The sequence below is a fragment of the Microtus oregoni genome, unplaced genomic scaffold (assembly GCF_018167655.1).
Source record: "Microtus oregoni isolate MIOR12 unplaced genomic scaffold, Mior012 000027F_ref0000203, whole genome shotgun sequence".
Lineage (NCBI taxonomy): Eukaryota > Metazoa > Chordata > Mammalia > Rodentia > Cricetidae > Microtus > Microtus oregoni.
In genome coordinates this window covers 6,692,518-6,710,173 of record NW_024543086.1, presented here as the reverse complement: position 1 = coordinate 6,710,173, position 17,656 = coordinate 6,692,518, and the positions used below count along the sequence as shown (strand labels likewise).

The window sequence follows — 17,656 nt, the reverse complement described above, 5'->3', positions numbered from 1 at the left end:
TACTTTTAAATGACAAATATATTTCTTTTATTAACCTTCACTACTCTTGCAAGCAAGAGATATTTATCCTTTTACCTTTCAAAATCCAATGTTGGTAACAAGTTTACTTAACAAAATGTCTTCATATCATTCTCCAAGTATGAATTCTTTATATCTGTACAATAATTCTATTTCTTTTAGGAATTTATAACTTCATGTTTTCATTAACTTCATTTTATTACCAATGATAAATTGTCAGTTAAAAGAAGAAATGTACATGGGATATTTATTCTCTCACCATCTCTATTGTAGTAGAAGGGATGAACAGAGGAAAACCCCTTGGAAAATGTTAGCATAAGGTCTTGCAATGAGCAAAATCAACAGTGGAAGGTAATTGTTGTGGCTAAATCATGTTGAAATAGATCGAAGTCAGATATTTGTTTTGCTGAAATAAAATGAAGTCAAATTTTTGTTTTGGTTTGCTAAAAATGGTATACAAATTTAAAGATCTTCAGCTAATCACTTCAATTAACAGATGATTGACAGTGATGTGAAGCTTCTCTTGTTCCCTTGAGACTTACGAGGGGCCTTAAGATGGGCTCAGTTTCTTAGCCAAAGAATCATCATTCCCTGTGTTCCTTCCTAGGTATGCTCAGAAATGAATGAACCTGGATAGTGATATGGTTTACATGAGCAGCGTTACTGGATCATGCAATGTTATTAGTATATGTTATATAACATGGCTAGTATTTCTAGTTTAAGTTTGAAGAGGCTACTGCATTTTTTGTAACTGAATCTACATTGTTTTGATCCTGTCACCAATGGACAGATTACCTCACATCATCTCATCTATCATAACTACACATAATTTTATCTCTACAATGGATCTTGTCCTGTTCCTTTTATCTTTCACAAATGCTCACCATCAAATACCAATCAAGCAAACAACAAACAACAATTATTTGATAATTCTAGTTCTTAGGCAATTCTTTGCAAATAATATTATCAAACTATTGACATATCTTTAAAGATTCTTCTGAGTGACCAGGTTGCTGTTGAAACTCGGTACTTGCTGGTATTTCTAGCCCAAAAGTTGGTTAAATAGGGCAATGGACGGACCTTTGCATGTTGTATAAACAGAATCAAATATTCCAGTTTATTATTGAATAATGTAAGCTTTATTATTATCATAGGATACAGTGAGACATGAGATTAAAAGCTTTTGCTAAACGCTGTAAAGCACGACATGCAGCTGCCATGAGCAATCTTGACTCAGGTTGGGTTTTATTGCCACTTCATTGCACGAAGGTGCATAAACATTCAGTGTCATCTTTTAAAAATATTCCTGGGAGTCAACAGGAACTGCCCTCTATCAGGGTGTATCTTTATTTTCCAAGGAAGACTTAACTAGTATTACATGGTTTACCAAAGCACGCTTGTTGTAAAGCTACATAGAATAATTCCTCTTTGATAAGTTTTCAATCAATTTACACAATAGAATTTTACTCACATGTACTAACAAACTAAGAAATGACAGCAATGCAATCATTGCAAGGCAGTAAGCAGACTACTAGATATTCACATCTAATAAGCAAAATACAGACCCAAAACTAGGCGTGAAGAGTCTGGGAGATAAAATGTTCTCACTAAACCTGTCAGGTTAACGTCGGAAAATAACAAGATAAACGGCAACACAGATATTAGAGCCATAATTTATTTTATTTTCTTTACATATCTATACATGAAATGTCCTTGGTTCAGCCATTTTTTTTGGCGTAGCTCATGAAATTTAGGCAGGACCAAATCAAACAATGAAGCACATTTAAAATGAAACCAGAGATTTGTCATCTTTAGGGATACACAAGCAATGTGTTTTCCAACATCATTGGATAGCAGCTTTTTGAGAAAAACATCACTCAAACATCAGGTATGGATTCTAATTGTCTTATTTGGCAATTATACTAAAAGGTTTACATCATGGTCTTATAAATGTGATTAGACCATGATCTGTGGATTCTGAACACTAAAGTTAAATATCTGTGAAAATCTATCAGACAAAAGGAGACTTCAAAAATACCTTCTTCATAAATATTAACTTCTAAAACATCTGGGCAGTAATGAAAGGCTAGACTTTTTATAAGGAATATTAATGGACCTCTTTTATTTAAAGCCCTTACATAGTATGCCTACAAATATATTGCTGCAGTATAAATGAAATGTAATAATATTACTCAATAAAAGCTAGTTCCTGTACATTCTTTCATGTATTTTATATTTTTGATGCTACATATGGTACAGCACTTATTGAAATAGTTGGTATCAGCAAATAGAGAAATAATATACAGCTGGTTTTCTAGCTCCAACTACTGTTCCCTATTTTTTTTCTCTTTTTCACAATAGCCTAAAGTAGGGGAAATATGGTATGACAGAACTCAAGCAGATAGCAACTGTTCTCTTATTGAACACTGGGCAACAGTGAAGTTATGAGCGTTCTCTATATAATTGGATTTCATTCTCAGTATGTTTTAAGTGGCATCTGTCTCCTACAGGCTGTTCTGTTCTTAAATGCAGGCTCTAAATGTATTTCCATAGCATTTAACAACATTCTAACAGCTATAAGTGGAGATTCCTCGATGATATTTTAAGAACATAACTTTAAAAAAATTTTAAATGTACAATCTCATGCTGAATATTTACATATATAATTTATATATTCTATTTTTTGTTGGCTAGTCATAAATTACAATCTAAAGCTTTTGATGTAGTTATATAAAAGAATACATTCAACAATTCTAGAGCTTGCAAAATAGTTTTGCCCTTCTGAAAAAATCTTCATCATAAGAATAGAGTGATTCTTGGATGGATGGACTATCTGGGAATAAAAGTTAAAGGAAGGGTAGTTTTAAAATTATTTAATTAATAGATTTATTTCCTCTTCTACCAAGTAAACATCTGTGTTAGGCTAGCTAATCTCCATAGGCTACTGGTAAAAGTTCAGATGACAACGATGCAGCCTGTTGAAAGGGTTTCTTTTTATTGGATTGAGAGTGTTACTTTGACAGCTGCATCTTACCCTGTTAGACTTCCATAAATTCTAAAATAGCATTGAACAACAGAATACTATGTAGCAAGATTTAAAAAAGAGCCTAGGGAATTTTTTTAAATTTGACAATCAAAACATTAAATCTAGATATTAGCTTAAAACATAAAACAAATAAACATAAACACACCATCATTTGTAGAATAAAGACGTAGATTTAAAGTTCATTAAACATTTGTCATGTATCCTTTTTAAACACCTTCACACAAAAATATTTTTGACATATATATTTTTGAGAATATTTGGAAATATATATTACAAATGACTCTGTAGTTATAGTTAAGCTCTGTTTTTCTTCTACTTTTCATTCTATCTTTGGACCTTCTTCCCCTATCCCTTCCTCTCATGTCTATCACCTTCTGACATGAGTTTGCTTCCTGGCTTCCTCTCAGAATCCTGTCTCCAAGCTGAGAACTCTGCTCTGCTCTGGACTGTCAGACAGGGGTCTCTTGTTCTTATATAAAATATGGAAATAAGGAAACCTTCAGACTCTTTAAGACAGAGGCAGTTAAGCAGATAGGAATCACTGCGTTGAGAACAGAAAGCGATTCTCGGTGCAGAGGACTGAACAACAGAAAGCGACTAAAAGGACCTATTGATGCGGTGTGGGGGCTTTGAGCTGAGGCTCTCTGTTTAAATAGGTAGCCCAGTAGACTAAGTTGAAGATTCCAAATAGCAGCGGGAAAGCTATTCTTGACAGTCGGTCGATTTTGCTGACGCTGTTAAAAGTCTTCTTGGGTTCTGGTGGTTTTGTCTCAGGCTTGACTTCTTTTGGTTCTATGGTCGCACTTTTAGCAATGGTTGCCAAGCCAGGATCACCTCTGGCCAAGTTAGGGGTGTAGCTGGTAGCTGTTGGAGCATATGTGTTGTTTTTCTTAATGAGAGGATCCTTCACTTTCTTTGGCTGGAGAAGAAAAAGTAATTTATTTAGCAAACAATGGGAAACAAAATTATAAGTTTCTGAGCAAAATAGCACTTGCTACAAAACCCAAATCTTTGTTTGATTTAAAAATCTACAATCTGTTATTTATGACTAACATAACTGTGATCATTTGAAAAGCCAGACAATGTTTGTAACCTTTTAGACAAGAGGTAGAATCTGTTTCTTCACCGGTTAAATACAAAACAGATGGGATTATAGAAGCGATGTTATGCAAGCTTAGGATACTGGACTCAAAACCTTTTTAGTGTCAGCCTTCAGCTTCTAGATACTTCCTGGAGAAGAAAGCCCAGGATAGACTAGAGAATACCTTGAGAATAGGTACAGTGCAAGACCCATGACAGCCAGAGCCTGCTGAGGCCTCAGATATGTGAAGAGGCCAAGTGTTTCTCAACTATTGTCTAACCTCCAGTACATCACAGTGGTGTGAATGAACCCAGATTACATGAAAGGTATACTCCAGGTTGTTCCTAGGCACAAATTCAGGATCGTCAGCAAATAACTGGCTGGTATTTCAGGCTAGTTCCTAGACTTTCCATCAGGAGATTTTCCTAAATAGCTGTCCTTTTTCAGAGTTATGTGATTTAACACAGTTGCCCTTAGCTATTTGCAGACATTGAACACTTGAAATTCATCCTTACTTGAGATATATTGTAAGCAAAAATATGAATAGAATTTTGATGATTTGTATAATTAAAAATATAGTATAGTGCAATTCCTTAATGGCTTGTAACTATAAATTCAGTATGTTTTCTGTATTCCATATATTGGAAAATAGTATTTTAATCATCATGGTTAATGTTTATTTATACTTTGCTAAAGTATTTTTATTGTTGTTGTTATTGCTTTCCTGAGATAGGGTATCCCTATATAGCTTTGGTTAGCCTCCAACTAATAGAGATCTACCTGCTTCTGCCTCTCAAGGGCTGGAACGAGATGGTCAAGATGGCAGAGGGACAGAGGGAGAGAAAGGGAAAAGATGTCTTGATTGAGGGGACCACTATAGAGCTAACAAGAAATCTGGCACTAGGGAAATATTCAGGAATCCACAAGGGATGGCCCCCGGCTAAGACCCTAAGAAATAGTGGAGTGGGTGGCTGAACTGGCCTTTCCCTGCAATCAGCTTGATGACTACCTTAATTGTCATCACAGAACCTTCACCCAACATCTGATGAGAGTAGATCCACAGTGAAGCACTGGGTTGGGCAGGACCCTTTAAAAAGAGAAGGTAGTGAATGTGCACAGGAGGTGCTCTTAGTGGCTACAGCTGAGGACGTATATCCCAAGGTCAGGCCAGTACAGATGCCTGAATACTGTCACTGAGGGACGCCAATTTTTTAAATGTAACCCAACTGAAACATAGAAATAGTTAAGCTCAGAAAACATCCAAAGGGGTATTTTTTTTTGTTGTTACAAAAATATATAAGACTAGGAAAATAATGGGTTACTTTTGGCATCAAATGCGAAAAGGTTTTAAAAAAAAAAAACAAAAACAATTTCCAAAACCAGAGAAGGCACATTTGAAGAGAGATTTCATCTTTAATCGTCTCTTCTTCTTTCTCCTATCCTGTACCTGCACGTCAATTCAACCAAACAATCTCCATTATGAACAGTAACAGAATATTAATCCACCTGACTTCATCATTTAAAGCCTGAGAAGATAAGAAAAAAGTCCTCACTCCCGTCTAGCATCGAATTCCACAAACCAACATATTCCTCCAAAAGGCTTATGGCCTCAAATTCCTGATATAACAAAGAGCCACTGTGGTATTTACCTTTTCTGGAACCACACTTTTGCCATCCCACGCATACCCTCTCTTGGTGAAATAGTTTACAGTGGCAAACTCAATCAGAGCTGAGAAAACAAAGGCATAGCACACTGCAATAAACCAGTCCATAGCTGTTGCATAAGCCACTTTGGGGAGGGAATTTCTGGCACTTATACTCAGGGTTGTCATGGTCAGAACGGTTGTCACTCCTGTAAGGAGAGAAATACAGTAAATAGACAATTTCATAACAGCAGGCCTAAGATCAAAGGGCACCAACAGCATCATACTCAGATTTGAACGAATCTATTTTGATTTGCAGTGGAAGAGTCATGATGTAGTCTCAATATAGTTTAAGATCAATAGAACAGCAATAGGTTGGGTGGTTTGGAAGAGATAAACCACTATGCTAATTGAGAATCTGTTACTAAAGCAATGAACTTCTTTAAATAGGCATCTTGTATGTGTATCCTGAGTAGGATAGGGGATAATTCAATGCACCCAACTCTTGATATAAAAATCTTAGGTGTCTACTGCCTGCAGTATTCTAGAAATATCTATAATGGTGTCTAATAGTCTTTGTCCGAAATGTAGGTACCTGAAACTCAATTAGTCCTCGATAGTGGAAAGATGAGGAACATTTGGGGAACTGATTATTTACCGTATTTGCAACTTTGCTCCTGTACTATTTCTTGCTCAAAAGAGTTGCTCATTCCCTAAAAAGCAGTGCATGCATGTGTAAATGTTTAGCAAGTTACATAAAAGTTACAGTGGGAAAGATACTAAATACACATAATTGCATATAGATTTTAAATATCTTGCTTAAGATCAAGTGGCTTAGTGGTAGCAGAACTCGTCCTTAAACACAGATTCAAATGTCCATGACCTTTCTTCTTTCTAATGTTGCCTCATCCTCTCCACTCTGTAATTCCAAATCTAAGGATTTAAGTGTTAAATTGGTCTTTCTTTTCTTGTCTCTAGAATCTTGATTCCACCTCATTGCAGCCTCACAGGGCACTAGTGGGTGGGGTGGGGCTGTACCTTTTTAAAAATATTATTTTGCAAGCCAGTGACAGTTTTCCCTTTTTTTCCGCCTTTAGTTTTTTTCTCCCCATCTCCCTCCACACTTCTCATCTACTCGTTATAGAGCAAGGCCTCCCATGGGACTCAGGGATGTCTGGTATATCAAGATGAGGCAGGACCAAGTCCTTCTCCCACTACATCAAGGCTGAGCAAGGTCTCCCACCACAGAAAATGGGCTCTAAAAGTCAGTTTATGTACCAGGGATAAATCCTGGTCCCATTGACAGAAGTCCCCCAAATTTATTTAGATATTTCAATGAGACGGAGTGTGGGTAATGATATATTTTACTGTTGATTGGACTAACAAATGAAACACATTGTGATGGTACCGTATACTGAGTTTAATGCTTTGAGAGGCCTTTAATAAAATTTACAAATGTTTAAAAATATTTCAAAGCTATCTTGCCAGAATGGGTCAGAGATTACCACCAGGCAGCCTTGAGCGACTACAGGGACTATTTAGAGGGCCCTGGTAAATAAACTCACAGACCTTTGTCACTATGACTGTGAAGAGGCTAATTCCATCTTCTATCTGTCTACTGTCTATGCCATCAGTGAAATTCTCAGAAAGGAGAAGCTTTCTGCAGTCACTCAAACATTACTGTGGGGATTACATTTAATAGTGTGAAGATGATTGCATTGCTGAGGAAGGAACTGTCAATCCATGACTCTGAATCTGGGATTAATTCCTCCTGCTGATAACTTTAGAAAATCGGATGTGCTAAATGCCTTATAGAAATTGTTTGTAATCTGCTTTAAATCAACAAACATTCTTAGGTTTGCCAGGAATATCAGGGTGGATGCTTGTAGTCTTTTCACTACACTGGAAAATTAAATAACGAAGAAGAAATACAGTTGAATACCTATTAAATGATATTCTTAACACATGACCAGGATTGTAAGGAATATATTGAATTTAAGTTTGGATGGCACAGCATTCAGAAAATTCTAGGGCACGTCCTTATTACATAACCAAACTAAAGAATATTAGCTGGCAAGCTGCCCCCAGATTTACATATCAATATTAACTAGAGCAGATAGCAAGGTAATTAAGAGTCAGTAATTGGGGAACAGAGCAGCCCAATTCTAAATCCCAACCGGATAATTGCTGTATGACCTTGGGACAATTTCTCCACAATCTCAGGCTTCAGAATTGTTGCTTTTAATTTCTTCCTTGTTAATTGATTTTATTAAATCTAACTCACAGTGTTATTGGGAGTATTAAATAAGATAATATAATAAAATATTAAATTCTTAGCTGAAGGGTTAAGGGAAATACTAACAACTATGAAGGAAAATGTCTGTGTTCTATTTCACATATCAGTACTGCCCTAAACTTCAGTTTTCCAAGTTCAATTTAAAATGCAAATATCAAAAGTAATCTGGAAATTAATTATTTTACCCCCCCAAAAAAAACCTCTGTAAACTAGGAATAGTACAGAATAGTTTAAAGGGTATGTTTGTGTGTGTGTGTGTGATTCAAATGATTTGAAGTTCCTGCCATATAAAAAATGGAAAGAAACCAAAAGGTCAAAAGGTACTGAATGGTTTTTAGATTCCAATGGTTAAGCCTGATAATTAATATATTTTACCTATCCTATGGATACATTTAAAGATTGTTTTCCCTTCCTTGTACCTGCATTTGACTAGAAATAAGTTCAGACATATGAATTAAAAAAGACAATGTTTTATTGCTGTTCATGGGCAAAATTAAAGGTAAAGCTTGGATCTTTTTAGCAGCTAATTTACATGACATTGTTTGCAAATAAGTGAGCACAGGAAGACAAAATGATTGTATTTTCAAGTCATGCCTCATTTTGGATTGCTTTGTATCAAACTGTTATAATTCTAGTGAGATTTTTTTTTCTCTGTTGGTATTTCTTTACATACTGGGGACGTGGTTAGGTATCCACGGAGCTCAGAGAAATGTGCTAAGTTCAGGTTAAAAAGAATAGAAACATGTACTGAATAAATGTTAAAGGGCTAAAGGGCTAGGAAAATGTATTTGTGGTTTTTATTGAACTTAAACACCACAAATATATGACTTTGCACACAGAAATACTTGCTGTAGCTGAGTTTACAGTTATACACTTATGTTCACCAAAAGGTCGTTGGTCACTGTGCTTTAAGATCATTGAAAATGTTATAAGTAATGTTTTCGACTCATAAAACACTGAAAAGCTTTGGCAAATTTCCCGTTAGAAAGGACATTCATGACTTGAACAAGAAAAGGAAGGTAGGGAAAAAGGGTAGGGGAAAAAAAACCCTTTTCTGTGTAATACTGGTTTCATTCTTTTGAAATAAAATAAAATGAAACCTAAAACCTAAACCATGTGTCTAATTCAATGTTTATTTCCTGGTGCAATGAGGGCTGAGATGGGATGCCCATACAGAGGCAAGAATCTCTCAAGAGGTGGGTCTTAGTGTATTGCATGGTTGTTAACATTGGCAAATAGGTACAAAGAAAAATGAATCGGAAATGAACTGCTTGTTTATTCTGCAGGTGGAAATCATTTTGCAGGTGAATTTAGTTGTGTGCTTAAGCTGTTGTCAGAAGGCCAGAGAACAGATTAGGAGATCATCAAGCTACAGGCATTGCTAAATTCAGAAGACAAGAAACTTCTGAATAGATAGAGCAGGGTCTGTCTCTCTTTTTGAGAGAACTGATATTTTATCCCTTAGACACCATGGCTATCAGGGACATCAGAACCTCAGCATATAAGCTGATTTGAAAATATGTGAATGGTTTTCTATGTGGTACCTATGGCCTTCAACACAGCAGACACATAGTAGTTCCTTGTTGAAAGAACAGGGATGAATATGTCTTCCTCCAAAGAGCATGTGGTTATTACTTCTAAATGAATGATCGGGACCAGAGTGAACCCATTATGTGCCAGCTTAATGTACCAGGATGAAACAAAGGTGATGGCTCTGGGCCAGCATTTAGGACAATGAATCTGGAGCTAATGCTTTATCATGATTCCCCTGCACTTCTCCTAGTAGCTCCTAACCTGAGATGAATTGAATCAGGTGTTCATTTGGTTTCAAGATAATAAGATGTTCAGAAAAACAGTGTCTAAGATGATTTAGGTGTCAATGACATGATGTGGTGAATCTCACTGAAAATGACTAGTATAGAAATCACATAACAACTGTTCTTCATAATTTTATGATCATTAAAACTTCAAGTTCAAGCATGTATTTCATTAAGGCAATAGTGTACATGTCATTTATGACCTCACCTTATATTTCAGAACAGAGCCCTAGCTTGGTGCATTTAAAAAAAAATGCAGTGTATAAGTAAATCGATAAGTTTACTGTAGCGTTAGTGTCTTCATCAGATTGAAAAGCATGGTCAAGATGGTGTTTTAGCTGAGATTCAGTCAGGAAACACTAGTTTCTATGAAACATAAACTCGAAAATAATGTACCAGTAGGTCAGTTTTCACATTATACAAGGATGTTCACTGTTCAAGTAATTTCCTATTACATTATCTTGACATACAATGTTCAGGTTATTTTAGAGACTCTAATAGAAAAGAGTCTGTTTCTAACTCTTTTGGAATGCACTTGAGAGGTGAAAGGAACTATCTATTTCTTTGTTCACTCACGACCTCTCCCAACTTAAGGTAATCCTGGTTTTAAAAGTAGGCTGCTGCTATTTTCCATGATTCTCAAAATTATATGCTATATATGATTTTAAAATTTTTAGGTTATTACATTTTAATCTAATAAGTGCTTTTGATGTCTGTTTTACTGTCTTCTGTGACAAGACATCAAATTAAATTTATATTAAGACATTCTATTTGTATTAGCAAAACAGCTTTCTATGCAAAGATTTTAGCTTTTGAATCATATCATAACAGAAATGATAATTCTCCGAACTTTTTAATAACACAAAGTTCAAATTTGAATGTAGAGTGACATTTTTTTCATTTTCTTTGCAGTGCCACAACCATTGACTAACCGCCCCCTAGACCGGTGCACACATATATTGATTCCACTTACCAAAGACAGTTCTTGCTGGTACCGACTCTCTGTTGAGCCAGAAGGAGACTTGTGAGAGGATAACTGTCATTATGCATGGCAGATAAGTTTGGATAACAAAGTAGCCGATTTTCCTCTTCAGGTGGAAATGAGTAGTCATAACCACATATTCTCCTAAAGGGTGAAATGAACAGTGAATTTGAATAATGTGCCTTTGAAAAGATGTTATTTCCTGGAGTTTCAAATGAAGCAAAGTTCCAGAGGTTAGCCACATCTTGTTGTCCACATGGCATCTTTATGCTAGAGGGCAAGGAACATTCTCTCTGAGGATAATACAGAGCTTTTTAACTTAGGATCCCTTCCTATTACCTTTGTTGAATCATAAACCTAAGGGATAAAGTTAAGCCTATATTTCCAGACTGATTCTTAAAGTGATGCGCTCAATCAAATATGTTCAACAAACAAAACCAGACTTTGCTTCAAGTGTGACTTTGCAAAACAGATTGGGAATGCCAACTGAGCAAGCTTTGATGTGAAAGTTGGAACAGCTGGATTTTAGTTTCAAGACTTCCTTGGGCCTTAGATTAGTAATGGAATTTGGTTAGAAACAGGAAATTAAAAGCAAGGTAAACTCCATTATATCTCCAAATTTATTTCCCAGAATCACTTGCTAGTATTTGGGAACACATAACACTCTTTCAGGTATATAAAGAATAATTTGAATTTACAAGGAATTTTATACTGGTAATAATAATTTTCTATTCCTTTATTATTTTTTTCAGTATTGAGGATAGAACCTAGGACATCGCACATGTAAGGAAGCTACACTGTATCCATATCTCTGTAACCCCTCTTAGGGTTTATTTCAGTCCCTAGCCTGGACTGAGAAGCAATGCTAGGCACTCTCTAAGATCTTTCTGTTTTATTAGTCTGAAACAGTAGACAAACAACAAAAACGACAATAAGGGGGGAATTTTTCTTCATGTTACATCTATTCAATTACAAATCTTCAGAATGTTCAGCCTGATTCACACAGAATCTATATGTGGATGCATATACGAGAAAATAAATCTATTCAGAATAAGAAATCATCATTCAGTGTAGAATAATTCCCTACCAGTCCCCATATTCCTATTCTAAGCTTCTCACTTAAGAACAATTCCTGGACCTGACTTCAGTTCCTATTTTGTGACCACACCTCCTCCAGAACATTTCTTGATTCAGTTTTCAGTCTCTTACCTCCCTGTCACTCTGCTCACAGGATGCAGTAGTGGATGTCTCTTCTCCATAATACACTCTCACAAACTTCTTCTTTTTAATTTTTTTCCTTTGACTTCTCTTAATAACTCATTGATAATTTTCTTCATAAATTACTGAGTACTGTCTCAAATCATCATTTCCCTTTTTATTTTCAAGTAAACGATGCATGCTTCTCTCCTCAAATCCCTCCTCTAATCTTTCTTGGATGACAGATTCCCCTCCATCTCTCTTCTTACTGGCTTTGTGGCAGTATAAAAATGCCTGCCGATTTTGCAGTGAAAATAATTTGGTTTTAAAAATAAAGACCTCTAACAGAAATTCAAAGAAGACAAAGAATAGCTTTTCATGGTCCACTAACAACTAGGCTTACAATCCACATTGCAGTTCACCTAGCATAGCTGATATTCCTATACAAAGAACAGAGTGTTCTAGTCCAGCCTAGGTTACATAGCCAGAAAAAAAAAAAAACACACTAGTTTATTTTCTTCAAAATATTGAGCAGCACATACTGTCTAATCATTGCCAATAATATATTGGATTACTCCTCACATATAAAAGGTTTAGAAGGAGAGTATTCTATCATCACAATTGATTTCACCTCTGCAGCATCTTTCATCCTCTTTTTTTCTTTTCCATGCTTACTGTTCCCATCCCTTTTAGAGATTAATTACAATAAGCTGTCTTATGTTCTACCAGTAACATCTAACTCCATTTTTTTCCTACCTTCAAATGTACAGGGATCTTTTACATGCAATCATAATATCCTTCCTACTTAAAATATATAACCATCAAAGAGATGGTTAATCGTAGTAGCTAACTTGAGTGTATTGGATAGAACAATTCTAGAAGTGTTAGAAAGAAAGAGTGTTTCTGAACATGGGAATTGACTCAGGGAGCTAAGAGTTGAAGTGTAGGGCTCTGGTCTGCCCTTGTTCCTGGGGTCCATCTGGAGGACAGTTTCTGGTCAGCTAACTAAGCATCCTGTTTGTTTCAGTGTTCTCCCTGCCCTGCTTGGTGATTAGCTGTAGGGCATTGTCTCCATTGTTAACATGGTAATTTCCCACTTGCCTGGGCGGAGATCCTTGTGCAGCAGTTAGGTACATAAGGATTTCTCCAAATCTGAATAAACGGCATTCAGCTGATGTCCTTTCGAATGACCCTGGTCTCTTTGTGTGTTCTTTCAATCTCCAGGCCCTTGCCAGACTCGCGTACGGTACAGTGGCCGTAAACTGTACCGAGGGTGTAACACAAAATCAGGTGTTACATTGAAGACCCATTTTAAATGTAAGTTGGACAACCCAGTTCCAGCCCAGAAGCTGAAAGCCCGAGTATGAAAATATGCATGACTCTCTCTGTCTTACAGTGATTTTGCTGCTGTTCTAGCTCACAGGCTTAGAGGCTGGTTGCTTCTTCGGTCCTTGAAGTTGGACTTATGCTAGCAACACTCTTGAGAATTTCAATAACCATTGTTCTGAGACTCCAAGATTTTGAGCTAAGCAGATTTGATTTGCCTTGGGATTGGTGCCATATATTCTACTATGCAATATGCCCCCAAACCATGGAACCATCCAGTTGTGGACTAAAATAAAAAAAAAAAATTCCTGAGCCAAGGCATACTTTTCCCCATTTAATTATTTTCCTTGGTATTATTTTAATAGCGATAGAAAGCTAACATATACAATTATCTATATCAAAGTTTCTCAAACTTACAATTGGCATTTGGGATCAAAGAATCGTTTGTGGTTTAAAGTCCATCTTGTGCTCTGATATTGTTTAGTTTTATTTCTAGATTTTACCTGAAATGGGGACCCTAAAGCAATAGATATCACAGACTTAAATTTCCCAAATAATCTTACACTAGAGGAGGAAAGACCTCTAACTCTGGTTGAAAGGAGGAGGAGCTGCTTTCCAGAGGAAATTCCACACTGTTCCAACAGTTTGTCTGAGATTACCACCAGAAAATCAATATGAAAATATTTCCTAGATTGCATTTCATCTTTTTTGTAAATTATAGTCCTGCTAAAAGAGAGATAGACTCTAGCAACATTTTGTGTTTCCTACTGCTACCTAAATCAATTCTCTCTTATCATCTCCGGAATATTTTTTTTAAAGCCACTGTGTTTGTGTCGCTAAGACCTGTTAACATAACTACGAGTCAACAGCATCAGGTGATGCTTCTTTCCCTGCAATAAGGATAGAAATGATCTGCATTGCACACAATAAGGGATGATCTCTTCCCTGTACTCAAGGTTCTTTACAATATAGATTAAGCAACGCCGGCTCATGCTTTTCCATACATCGTAACATCTTTGTACCTTGGCCAGGCAAACTATTTGACTTCTATTGCTGAACATTTTGTAAATCAATAGATTGAGAAAAGCCCAAATACCAGATCCTCAGAAGGGTAGCAAGAACTGTCCTGAGGGGAAATTGTATTAGCCTTTGAAGAAAATAAGTTTATTTGAGTTTAATACTCAGATCTATTTTCTGTTTGTATAGCTGTGGGCACCACACATAGACTTTCTTGCTGTCAGTTTTGTTGTCTGTATCATAGTAAAACTCTAGTATAACTGAATGACAAATAACTGCTCTAACAGGACATTATATAAGAATGCTAAAATAAATCTTAGTTACTTTCTTCATTTCTTTCACTCTTTGCCCATATCGGAACTGGGGAGAGGTGTTGGCAAAAGAAATGCATTTAGAGTTACAGAAAAAATAACATTCCTAAATTCATCAATTTGTATTAATGACAACTTCAACTTATTGAATATTTACTAAGCATTTTGTACTTTAATTATAGCTGCTCTTTATACTCATTAATTAAAACTATGTTATCCATTTTACAATCTCTTTTTCAAATATTATACACAACCTTTAGTAGTTTCATTTTGATTTCTCCGTGAATTGTTGGTGATATCTTCAAGGTAAACAGGAAGAAAACCAAGAGAACCTAATAGCATAAAAGCTCAATTTTTTGAGATCTTTGTTAAACTTTATCCTGTGTAGATATGCTAATGCTGTTTTTCCATCCCAGGGTACAGTTTACTATCCCTATTTATTCTACTGTGGCCTGAAAAATGTCATCAGCCTAAAGGCAAAAATATCCCATCTTTCATAAAATGTCAGGAAAATGAGTATCTATCTACACATATTCCTTCATCTTTTGTTATTTACACTGTGACATTTTTGTAAAGAGTCTGTAAAGGATATGATTCTGGAGAGTTACTTTTTGACATTATATTGTATTATAAACAATGTATTTTTCGGAGAGATTAGAAAATTACATGAGGAATTGCTTCCACTGTTTTGAAAGCATCGTAATTTAAATAAAATGTAAATAGCACTGGCCAAAAACTTTTAAATATGGGACAGAAGTGGCAGAGACACCAGAAACAAATTGCAATCATTTTAAAATTAAAGAAAAACAGAAAAAAGAAATGCCCATATCTTAATATGAATTAAAAGTCTAGACACCAATTGTGTAATACTAAGTAAAACAAATTAGCAATGTAGAAGTATAAGTTAAATATCCTCAGAGAGAATCTAACCCTGAGGGAAGCTTGTAAATTAAATGGAATAAAATCCGTGATATATTACAAAGTAAGATTAAGGAGAATGCAACGATGGAAGTGGATATAATTGGGAAAATTGGTATTTGGAGTTGGTTTGGAGGTGGCTTTCTCATATGGTTATTAAACATCTTGGTTTGTTTTCCTAGCCTTCCTTTTTCTGATTTGTCTATATTATATGACATTGTTGAACTGGCTTATTTGCTATAATGCTCTGAGGCTAAAATTTAAGAGCATTGTGACAATATTTGTAATCCTGAACAGTGTGCAGATTTACAACTTAAGATAGAGCGGTAGATGTATATTCTTTCCAACTCGAGAAATCAAGTCTCAGTCAACTTGTAGAATGTTATTGAACATAAGTCCATATGGAATGTTTTCCACATTCCAAGGGAAAAAAAGGAAACGTGCTTCTGTAATGGAACGCTTAGCCTAACCAGATCTTTTCTCTCATTTGAAATACCATTTAGTTGACTAGAAAACCACAGAAGCCTTTTCTCTGAAGACCATGCACCAGACATTACAGATAGGAGCTCTGAATGCTGATCACATTTCAATCCAGTAAGATAAGATGATCCCTGATAATGTTGATCTAGAAAGTTATCTTTCAGACAAAATCTAGAAAAGCCTCCTTATCTAAGAAAGGTGACCCTGCAGTTTTTTTTTAGTCATTTTCCTAAGGATAAAATATCATAATTCAGAGGAAACAAGTTACATTCCAAGCTTACTAACAAGCCCTCAGATCAAACTGGCTTTGGAAAACAAAACAATGTCAAGTTGCCCTTGAAGATTTTAAAAACATTGCACGAATTACTTTCTTATTCTTTTCTCGATATTGATGTTATTCTTGTCCCAACGGCCAATGCAACGGTTTCAGTATTCTTTACATGAGCTGCAATCACTGACCTATAATCTCAGATACCATTCTTTCTCACATCACTGAAGTGACATAGACTTATTTGAACCTGAAGCCTGTCATGGGGATTGCAAGATGTGTGTTTACAAATAAGTAGGATAGCACTGCATAACATTGTTAGTGGCCATTTAGAATTGACTAGGCCTCTCAAAAGATATTAAGGTGGACAAAGATTTTTTTTTCTATCTAGTGACTGTTTTGTGTTTAGAGATATTATTCTCTGGTCTCCTGGCAGGAACAGGGAGGTAATTGAACTCAGTGTCATCTATCTGAACGCTTTCCAGGCTCCACAATGAGGTGTGAAATATAGCATTGACAACCTTGCACAAAACCTTTGTTGTCTTCATCTGAAACGTGCAGAGATGGATGGTTGATGAGCTAAAGTGGGCCCAAAGGATGTATAATTTGGTTTCTTCTTGCAATATTGAAGATGGATATCACACTGAGCTCATGTATTTGAGAATTTACTGTCATTTTCTCTGCTCTCCAATACTTAATAATAAGCAGTGATCACCTCTTTTATTCAGATATATTCAATGTCAAATTACAGAATGCCTATTCCAAGTAAGGCTAACCATTGGGGTTGCCCAATTCAGTGACCCAAGTGTTGGTCTTTTATCTCCTTGCCTCAATCAAACTTTCTTTTTGATTATACTTTCTACTCTGAATAACTGTAATTTTGTTGGCATGCTTCCTTAGGAAGCAAAAGGTCATTTGAGAGAACCCTTAATTTAAAGATGTAGTATCTCATACTGGAGCGGGCTATAATGGTATGGTCACAGTCATAAAGAATAGAACTTCAGTAGAGTCTTGTTTGTTCAAACGGTCTTCCAGTATGTGTGTGAATTCCTGCAATATGATTATCTCCTTGATATCACCAACTACTATCACAAAAGATTAAATGTGCCTGTGTATATGATACTAAATGCATAGAACCTGGAATATTGGCTACAGTTTCCCAACGGAGACACATACTACCAATATAAAAACTTGCCTCGGGTTGTAATTTTTCCTCAATTAACCTAAGCTACATTTTCCCCTTATTTACTCAAAAT

The 17,656-nt window shown here is 35.8% G+C and overlaps 1 protein-coding gene across 2 annotated transcripts in view; it reads right to left on the bottom strand.

The window, feature by feature from the left end:
* Nucleotides 1-1,138: 1,138 nt before the first annotated feature.
* Nucleotides 1,139-17,656, bottom strand: part of Gabra1 (gamma-aminobutyric acid type A receptor subunit alpha1) — a 56,024-nt gene continuing 39,506 nt past the window's right edge. For both annotated transcript variants that reach the window (XM_041676114.1, XM_041676115.1), the window contains exons 8-10: nucleotides 10,875-11,027; nucleotides 5,795-5,997; nucleotides 1,139-3,983 (exon numbers count right to left, since the gene is read on the bottom strand). In XM_041676114.1, coding sequence (XP_041532048.1) covers nucleotides 3,672-3,983; nucleotides 5,795-5,997; nucleotides 10,875-11,027 — 668 coding nt within the window. In that variant the 3' untranslated portion in view covers nucleotides 1,139-3,671. The remainder of the gene's footprint in view (nucleotides 3,984-5,794; nucleotides 5,998-10,874; nucleotides 11,028-17,656) is intronic.